The following is a 10147-nucleotide window of genomic DNA, read 5'->3' on the forward strand; positions in this document are numbered from 1 at the left end:
TGGTTTGCAGGTAAAAACTTATTCCTGACCGGAGGAAGTGGATTTATTGGGAAAGCTTGCATAGAAAAATTTCTGCGCTCGTGTCCCGATTTGGGCAAGATTTACATTCTGCTGCGGCCCAAGAAAGGAAAGTCTCTAGAAGAGCGACTCGAGCAAATTACATCCTCACCGGTAAGTAGGACACCTCATCGGTAGAGTGATTAGTCAAATAGTAAAGATTTTTCAAATATACCGACCCTGAAAATTTTAGGGTGTTCAAAACTGCGTTAAGAAAATCTAAAACATTTTCAAAATGTCCCTTGTAGAATTACAAAGGCATATTGCGAAAGCAGCGCTTAAACAAATATTTGCGGAGTATCAGAAAATCCAACTCAAAGACCCAATTTTTAACTACTGCAGTTTAACCGAATTGCGTGATACTTGATTTCTGAACACCATGAGACACCCAGTTTTTCTAACTTTGGAGCTCTCCCAACGGTTTCTCCACCAGTATCGGACGATTGAGATAAAGTAATTGATCGTGAAAATTGAGTTGTACCTAAGAATACAACTGGCGTTCCAAGTCGTGGGAACTATTGAACACAGCGCTGCGTAAAGTACATCAATGTGTATAAACAGAAATTTGAACATCCCCTGTTGCTGCACAGAGCAAACCGCCGCTGAAGATGTAGCCACCCGTGCATGCAAAACGTTGGGAAAGAAAAGAAATTATTTTCCGCAGAGGCCAAAAATACTGAAAAACTCACAAGTTTTAGGCATTGGCTGCGGAAGCCCAACTCTTCTGATAAATCTTGTACAGTCCTAAAGCACATAATGTTTCAGCTGTTCGAGAAACTGAAGCAAATGTATCCTGATAGTCTAAAGAAAATTATTCCCATCAAAGGAGATGTGCTAACACTCGGACTAGGTAAAACGACGTGTTAAGATTTGAACTGGTAACCAATTATGATAGTTTTCCTCTAGGGATATCCGATGCAGACCGAAAGCTGCTTATCCAGGATGTGCACTTTATTTGCCATACAGCAGCATCTGTTAGGTTTGACGACTTTCTAAAAGAAGCCATTTTCAGCAACATAAGAGCCGCCAGGGAAGTGGCTCTATTGGCGCTGGAAATGAAAAATATCCAGGTTTTCCTGCACATATCGACAACATATTGCAACATAGATGGTAAAACGGTAAATAGTTTTTCTTCCCAGAAAGCCAGTATGTGATGAGTGTCTGATTTTAAATGAAATTAATGGAATCTTCGTGAAGTGCAGTGAGTCTTGACGTGAAGAACATCTATTGCACATTCTTATTCGTTTGCTCATAAGACAAAGTCGCGAAGAGGGCTGGCTGCCTTGTAGAATGTTCTAAACTCATTTCGATTTGTAGATAATATAAATCCACTGATTTCAGGTAGTGGATGAAATCCTCTACCCTCAGCATGGCGACTGGAAGGAGGCAATTCGCGCTGCTGAGTCAATTGACAATCATACGCTGAATGTGCTCACACAAAAATTCATAGAACCTTTTCCCAACACGTACACCTACACAAAACAACTGGCAGAACATTGTATTAACGACATGCTAGTGGGAAAAGTGCCTGCCATCATCTGCAGACCTTCAATTGGTAACAGTCAAGCTAGCAAAGCTAACAAATTCACACAATAGCAACCGAAATTTTTAGTGATCAGCACCTTGGTGGAACCTTTCCAGGGCTGGAATGACAACTTCAATGGACCTGTAGGACTGCTGTTGGCTGGAGGGGCTGGAATCCTCAGAACAGTCTATGCAGATCCCGGGTTCAATCCAGATTACTTGGCAGTAGATAATGTGATCAAGATCATTATTATGGCTTTGTGGCACAAGGCAGTTTTAGGGTAAGGAAGTTTCGAGAGTTTGGAACTAATTACTAGTTTAAGGTAAATAACTGGCCATGAATTTGTTTCGAAAACATTAAATTAATAACGAATCTAGACTTTTAAAAAGAATCTAGACTTTTAAAAAGAATCTAGACTTTTACATAATAAAATTTATGATCTTTAAATTGATTACCGAAACTGCTTGTTATGATCTGCGTTGTGCTTTTGACGATTTTGCTGCCATAACCGTTCTTTAGTGTCTTCAGCGTTAATATTTACAGGGTTTCTACTCAATACTTTCCATAAATTTCTAGACGTACGGTGTCAAATGCGTTAGTGAGATCCACAAACACATAGATGCATTTTATTAGTATCACATGTGTTATGAGGGGACACTAGTCCTGTGTTATTAATCAAAGATTGTCGATCTGCCGGCTCTAAACTCTGCTTGTTCTTCTATGTCCAAATGATATTATTCTTCTTGGGTTCAGAACTTTATAATTTTGCGGAATATCTATTGGTTTGCCTTCATTCTAATGTCCATTCTCTATAGGTTCATGTCATGCAATCCGTATTTCGTTCGTTTATTAATGCATCGCCATTCATAGAGAATGGTTTAGTATATACATACATACAGGACTACGCGTCTTGATCAGGCACATTATTCGAAGTTAAAATTGTTCTCATACTTCATTAATAACATACAGGTTATCAAAGTTTGGGATTTGTAGTAGCTAACTTTGGAATGTGTTCACCCTATATATGAGTTTATGTTAACACACTTTCATCCAAACAAATCGCTTTTGTCAGTATATAGTTACCTTCGGAAGTGTGCATGTTCTACGATTAAATAAAACAGCTGTTTTCAGACAAAAATCCAGCCTATCCATATACCAAGCTAGCACATATAAGGAAATGTTGATGAAGCCCAACTATCTGGCGGAAACGGGCAGGAAATTGTACTGGGACGTCCCCTTTAAGAAAAACATTTGGTACCCGGACGGTTCAGTGACCAAGTATTTCCATATTTTCTATATCAAAGTGCTTCTCTACCATGTACTGCCCGCTCTTTTGGTCGACTTTCTGATGCTATTGGCCTGCCGAACTCCATTGTGAGTATCGTTCAGCTCACTTTGATGCAATAACAATTTCAGGTTTTATCTTCAGCTTGCTCAAATTGCAAAGGAAGATCTACATTGCCAACATAGCGGTGAGTCACTTCTTGTTAAAGGAATGGCTGTTCGTGAACGACAACAGCAAACGACTTTATACGTACCTGCCAGATGAAGACAAAGATGCATTCAACATCAATCAATTGCCATTAACTGAAGACGACCTATACAAGTATTACGCCAATTGTTGTGATTATGCTAGAAGGTATTTGCTCAAAGAATACGATGACATTATGGAAGAAACGCGAACTAGGAACAAGAGGTAAAGTGGCTGTATGCATTCAATTTGTGTCTTCAAGAGTATTTTTTAGAATGTATTTCCTGCATTGCTTGACCAAGTTTCTGTTCTATAGCTGGATGGCCTGGATTGTATTTTACAAAATAAACGTAGTGAAGATCCTACTGATTTCGCTTCGCGACTATTGGAACAGTTTATAAGATTTACTGCCCTATTTTCCCACTATTTTTTAAGTTTGCTAATAAATCATGACTGCTGAGATACTTTTCTTTACTACATTGTCTTTTTTGAAAATGCTGAATTTCTTGCAACACCATCTATGAGTATTACGAAAAAAATTGCAAAGTCAATAAGAAAAGGTTCGGAAAATTTGCGTCCATACTTATAAATTGATTTATTGGATCTGCATAATATAATAGAAACTGCATCTCAATTCTTACTGAAACCTTCCCGCTCTATTGTCTAAAATAATGTTTTTCAATAATTCAGCTTCCTCAGATATTCTCAACCTCTAAACAGTTACGAAGCAAAATTTTGAGTCGTCAAAGTATAGGAGCTCATATCTCGGCAAGAGTGAAAAATATCTCAATAATCATTAGGAGCTTTTCGATAGAGCCGCTCGAAAGTTGTAGTTCTCTAGTGGAGCTTCTGCAGAAAATCCTTCTATTAAAAAGTTAGAACTGAAATTTTCAGCTTCAGAAGCAGTCCAAGTTTAAAGCGTATGTCTCAGAAATGATGAGAATCTCAGGAGCTGGAAGCAAAATTTGAAAATCTCTAGCACCTTTAGATATATCTCATAATGTCTTAAAAATATCGCTAAATAAAGGTTGTGAGTTACACAAAACAAAAAAGAAATAGGAATTTACTGAAATTTACTGGGCGGAATGATCCCAAAACGGGCATTTTACGAAACAGACAATAATTGAAAATGAGGAAAGTTATTATGAGATAGTAAATGTAAGAATTTACAATATCCAGCATGTATTCAGACACAAAAAATTGATTTTTACTAAAATGGAATGCGAACAATTATAAAGGATGCACTCCAGAAGCGCAAAAGAAAATCAATTTGCAAAGAGAAACAAAATAAAAGATATTTTAGCCCAAAAAAATCCTAAAAAATGCTATTAAAAAAGCACAGAGGAGAATATTAACAAATTAAGAAGTTAATAGCAACCTATCGACCATTAATTAGCCAGGATTCTGCTTCAAAGCAATCAAAGCACAAATCAAATTAATAACGAAATGTACATTGAATCTTGTAGTTTACACGATGAGATTGCACAACATTTCTTTTGCATTAGACGATTTTGCTCCCTAATATGACTCTTTAGTTCCTTCATCGTTCATATTTAGAGGGCTTTTCCTCAATAATTTTCATCAATTTCCAGGCGTGCGGCGTCAAACGCCTTAGTGAGATCCACAATCAAGTAGCATTTTCTTAGTGGCATATGTTTTATGAGTAGGCATTAGTTCCTGTGTTATTGATCAGAAAATGTCTATGCAGGATAACTGTAACAACAACAATAACTGAAGACGAGCAATACACGTTTTACCTTAAATGTAGCGATTATGCTAGAAGGTATTTGATCAAAGAGTACGATGACATTACAGAAGAAACGCGAACTAAGACCAAGAGGTAAGTAAAATGGCTGTTTGCATTAAATTTGTCTCTTCAAGGGTATTTTTTAGGATGTATTTCCTGCATTGCTTGAACAAGTTTCTGTTCTACAGCTGGATGGCCTGGATTGTATTTTACAAAATCAACGTAGTGAAGATCCTGCTGAATTCGCTTCGCGACTATTGGAATAGCTTATAAGATTTACTGCCCTGGTTTCACTCTTTTTTAAATTTGTTAATGAATCGTTATTGTTGAGATAATTTTTTAATACAGAGTGCCTTCGCTAAAATTATTGAATTTTCTGGAATCGAATTCACGGCAACAAGTTTGGAAAAACTTTCGTCCATACGTATAAATCCAGCTTTGGAATTTCCCAATTGCGTTGCGACCCACGGAAGTTTCCATTAGCCCATCCATCCAATTATAAGGGATTATAGTTAGTTAAACCCATATAGGCTTAGGCAAACTTGAGATTCTAATATCGTTTGCTAAAGACAAATGTAAGCGTCTCCGAACTAACAACCAGTGACTTGCATACTTTTAGAATGAGGAACTTGAGATCAAAAATATGGAGCGCAGTATATCAGAATCTCCAAAGTTTATCTTTAAAGCCAAAAACCTGATGATGATAATAACAATTGAGAGAAGGATAGTTCTTCAGCCCCACTCCTGAAAAGTCTTGATGAGTGTTCAACTATTTGAACCGTATTCCCGATATAAAAGTTTGAATCCTAAAAGCCTGTTAAAATTAAACACTTAAGCTTTTATCTCATTAAATGTTCAGCACTTCATATGAAACGGTAGTGTTGTAGCTGTTCTATTAGAAGCTTCCTTATATTTTTGTGATATTATCAACTGTTTCTACCTGTAAAACTGTTAGGATCTACTAAGGTTTACACTTTTTCTTCCACCGTTTTGATGGATTTTGAATCCGCAATCTTTTCCATCGAAAATGCTCTATTAAAGTGATCCTAAACACTCACTGCCAGAAAAGCTGCTAACTCGGAAGGAGGTTCATTTTATATTACCTTTTTAACTATCAAAAGCCACTCGAGCTTGCAAAACGTGAGGAAAAATAAGTTTCCACGACGGTCTAAAAGTTCAAAAACTCTCATCAGTTTCAAAAATTTGCCGTACTTTTTTTTAAGTTAAGCACAGTTAGAACAATCATGTTTAGTCCACAATCTGATCGAAAGTCTACTTGAAGTTAAAGCGTGTTATTCATTGGAAAATGATAAATTACGCAGGTAATTAAGTTGCGGACCATCAAACTCCTCTTGCTTTAAAGCCATTGTTTGAAGCTCCAAGGCGTAATTACGAGCAGGATAAAAACATTAATTACCTTTATTGGGTAATCAATAAGACATAAATTTCCAGTTATACAAATAAGTACAGTCTAGCAATTGTTGAATGTTCCAGTTTGTATAAACACGTGTTTATGCCTGTTGTTAGTCTAAATGGGTTTATGCAGTTTACGTTCGAGAAATTTGAATTAATCGGATTCAATCAGACAATAGTCAAGTAACTTTTCGACCATTTTACATACAATGAAAACAGCGGCAAAATTGCCAATGTAATAACGATGAGACAAACATGCTGGAAATACACATCAAATTTGAATCAAGGAAAATGATCGATTTCTGCTTGTACAGGGTTATTCACGCTATACGGCACGGAAGAAAATACCCTATACATTATTGCATTTTTGGATTATCTGAGCATAATAAGTGTGTGTTTTAACAACGATTATAATAGCTAAATCTTAATACTTTAGAATTATTGTTATGTTAGCGTAATTTGTAGTGAAGTGTAACAAGAATTCATATTTTATATCCCAATGATATTGAACTTGCGATGTTATACAGAGGGTTCACAAATTTAAACTGATCAAATAAGAACTTTAAGTGGCTATAACTTGATTAATTTAAATACAACCCCATAATTTTGAACTTACCAGGAAATGCATCTTTGAGTTACCTATAGAATGGTATTAGGATGTTAATGGCTAATTCTTTTGGTTTTTACAAAATACGCCAAATAGTCGTTCTTTGATGGTGTTTTTAACTAAAAGCTCAAAAATGATATATCACCTTGTTTGTGTGCCCAGTTTCATAAAAAAATACTTTTAAAAAACCAAGCGTTTTAGCAGCAAACTTCCGTGCCGTAGAGCGTGAATAACCCTGTATAAAAGGCGCATTTTTACCGTATTCTTATTGTTGAACAGTGACCGAGGCGAATTTAATTATTTTTTTAAACTGACGATTTGAAATTTTAATTTAAACTACCGAAAAGTTCACTGAGGGCGTTCATTAAGTGCCATATGTGTAGTATCGTAGTGCGGTAAGATTCGACTTCAGGATGGCTGCCACGCAAACTATCCAAGAATGCTTTAAAGGTACTTGATTAATTTTTTTTACGCATAAACACTTGAATGCAAGGGATTTGCAGGCAAAAACATTTTCCTGACCGGAGGAAGTGGATTCATTGGGAAAGCTTGCATTGAAAAATTTCTGCGCTCTTGTCCCGATTTGGGCAAGATTTACATTCTGATGCGACCCAAAAAGGGAAAGTCCCTAGAAGAGCGACTGGAGCAAATTACGTCTTCTACGGTAAGTACAGGAAGATTGATGAGTAATTGATCAATTGGTTAAGAAAATGATAAGCATTTTCCAAACATGTCGCAGCTGAAAAGTAATATTTGCTTGGGTGTTTAAAGATTGAAGGGTGAAACCTTTCCAAACTGCAGTGTTGCTTTACATTCTCAGAACAGTTTGTAAAAATTGCAAAAACAGTGCTTGAAAAGACATTTTCAAATTGCCCGAAGCAAATTCCAGGACTAAAGTCTAATTTTTTAACACTGCAGCACGTACTTTATGTATCAATTCGATAAATTCAAGCTAAGAAAAGCTCTATTGTTCAGTTTGCCTCTGTACAACATTTATTGGCTTCAGATCTTGCTAATTTTCTGCGAAAAGAGCGCAAATCAGCCACTCTTTTTTAAAAGGGAAACTCTTGTTTACGAAAATGGCGACATTTGCTCATCATTAAAGTGTTTAACGGACGAAATAATTTGCAACCAAGTTTTACTGAACCGCTTAACACATTATTTTTTTAAGAAGGAAAGCCCCGTTTAATTAGTTTTAGAGCTCTTCCAAGGTTTTCCCAACCAATTCAGATCTATTCACAAGTGTTAACAGTAGGTTGAATTGGTTCTGGTCAGAAGTCTGGATTTGAATCTGCTTAGTTTCGTCTGTAGGTACTTGTAGTAAAAGTTCGAAGACAAATTTCCGTTAAACTTGTTTTCACACCCTGCGTGAAGTACATCGGCATCAGAAAACACCTTTGAAGATATAAGTCACTTATTCTTGAGAAATGCCAGGACGAAATTATTTTGCACGGAGACGTAAAAGCCTGAAAAACTCCCCAGTTTTGGCAATTTTGGCAAATTTGGTGTAGTTCTAAAGCAATTAATGTTGCAGCTGTTCGAGAAACTGAAGCAAATGTACCCTGAGAACCTAAAGAAAATTATTCCCATCAAGGGAGACGTGCTTACACTCGGACTAGGTAAAACGGCGTTTCAAGACTTGAACTTGCAACCAACTATGATAGTTTTCCTCTAGGGATATCCGATGAAGACCGAAAGCTGCTCATTCAGGATGTGCACTTTATTTGCCATACAGCAGCATCTGTTAAGTTCGACGACTTTCTAAAAGATGCCATTTTCACCAATATCAGAGCAGCTAGGGAAGTGGCTCTCTTAGCACTGGAAATGAAAAATATCCAAGTGTTCCTACACGTATCGACCACGTATTGCAACATAGATGGTAAGAAGGTAAGAAGTTTTTCGTCCCAAATGAAATTATTGGAAACTTCGGAGTCTTGACGTGAAGGACATCCATTGCACATTCTCATTCGTTTGCTCATAACATAAAGTCGCGAAGAGAGCAGCCCGGCCTGAAGAATGTTCTACACACATCTCCATGTGCGAATTTAAAAAATTCACCGATTTCAGATAGTGGATGAAGTCCTTTACCCTCAGCATGGCGACTGGAAGGAAGCAATTTGCGCTGCTGAGTCAATGGATAGTCATACGCTGAATGTGCTCACGCAAAAATTCATGGAACCTTTTCCCAACACGTACACCTACACCAAACAATTGGCAGAATACTGTATTAACGACATGCTGGTGGGAAAAGTGCCTGCCATCATCTGCAGACCTTCAGTTGGTAAGAGGCAAGCTAACATCAAGCTAATGAATTCAGCTAATAGCAGCCGGGTTTTTGCAGTGGTCAGCACCTTGGTGGAGCCTTTCCAGGGCTGGAATGACAACTTCAATGGACCTGTAGGATTGCTGTTGGCTGGAGGGGCTGGAATCCTCAGAACAGTCTATGGAGATCCAGACGTAATTCCAGATTACGTGTCAGTCGATAGTGTCGCTAAGATCATCATTATGGCCTTGTGGCACAAGGCAGTTTTAGGGTAAGGAAGTTAAGTTAGTCTGGAACTAATTACTAATTTAATGTAAATAACTAGCCAGGAATCTGCTTCGAACAAATCAAAGTAATATCGAAATGTACATGGAATCTAGTCGTTGGCACGATGAGATTGCTGGAATTGCTTGACATGTTTAAATAAAACAGTGGCTTTTCAGGCAAAAATCCAGCCTATCCATATACCAAGCCAGCAAATACAATGAGCAGATAGTGAAGCAAAACTATCTAGTGGAAACGGGCAGGCGATTGTACTGGGAAGTGCCCTTTAAGAACAAAATTTGGTTTCCTGGCAACTCCATGACCAAGTACTTCCTTATTTTCTACATCAATGTGCTTCTCTTCCATGTACTGCCCGCCCTTTTCGTCGATTTGCTGCTGTTATTGTCCGGCCGATCTCCTTTGTAAGTGTTCCAGCTCACTTTGGTCTAATAACATTTTCAAATTTTGTCTTCAGCTTGTTCAAATTACAAAGGAAAATCTACATTGCCAACATAGCGGTGAGTCACTTCATGTTAAACCAATGGCTGTTCGTGAACGACAACAGCAAACGACTTCATACGTATCTGCCAGATGAAAACAAGGATGCGTTCGACATCAATCAACTACCATTAACTGAAGACGAGCAATACACGTTTTACCTCAAAAGTTGCGATTATGCTAGAAGGTATTTGATTAAAGAGTACGACGATGTTACTGAAGAAACCCGAACTAAGACCAAGAGGTAAAGTGGCTGTTTGCATTTAATTTGTTTCTTCAAGGGTATTTTTTAGGATGTATTT

The 10147-nt window shown here is 37.3% G+C and overlaps 3 protein-coding genes and 1 long non-coding RNA gene across 4 annotated transcripts in view; 3 read left to right on the plus strand and 1 right to left on the minus strand.

Annotated features, from left to right (window-relative positions):
- Positions 1 to 3527, plus strand: part of LOC109537759 (fatty acyl-CoA reductase wat-like) — a 6716-nt gene extending 3189 nt beyond the window's left edge. Inside the window, exons 7-9 of the mRNA XM_019904639.2 lie at positions 2714 to 2956; positions 3012 to 3278; positions 3328 to 3527. Of these exons, the coding sequence (XP_019760198.2) occupies positions 2714 to 2956; positions 3012 to 3278; positions 3328 to 3454 (637 nt within the window). The 3' untranslated portion in view covers positions 3455 to 3527. The remainder of the gene's footprint in view (positions 1 to 2713; positions 2957 to 3011; positions 3279 to 3327) is intronic.
- LOC109537757 (microtubule-associated protein futsch) overlaps positions 1 to 10147 on the minus strand; it is a 62933-nt gene that overhangs the window by 36781 nt on the left and 16005 nt on the right. The window lies entirely within an intron of this gene.
- Positions 4652 to 5036, plus strand: LOC125505167. Its single transcript, XR_007281968.1, has 2 exons — positions 4652 to 4893; positions 4947 to 5036. It is a non-coding gene; the product is annotated as an uncharacterized LOC125505167 (long non-coding RNA).
- On the plus strand, positions 7115 to 10089 carry LOC125505166 (fatty acyl-CoA reductase 1-like; the record flags this gene model as incomplete). Its single annotated transcript, XM_048668408.1, is given in 8 exon segments — positions 7115 to 7270; positions 7324 to 7484; positions 8355 to 8439; positions 8496 to 8707; positions 8888 to 9101; positions 9162 to 9354; positions 9527 to 9769; positions 9823 to 10089. Coding segments are annotated over 8 exon segments (1412 nt in total), but the record flags the coding sequence as incomplete, so codon positions are not given.

Source organism: Dendroctonus ponderosae, unplaced genomic scaffold (assembly GCF_020466585.1).
Source record: "Dendroctonus ponderosae isolate FM_Combo_2020 unplaced genomic scaffold, Dpon_F_20191213v2 Dpon_F_20191213_7, whole genome shotgun sequence".
In the NCBI taxonomy this organism is placed as follows: Eukaryota; Metazoa; Arthropoda; class Insecta; order Coleoptera; family Curculionidae; genus Dendroctonus; species Dendroctonus ponderosae.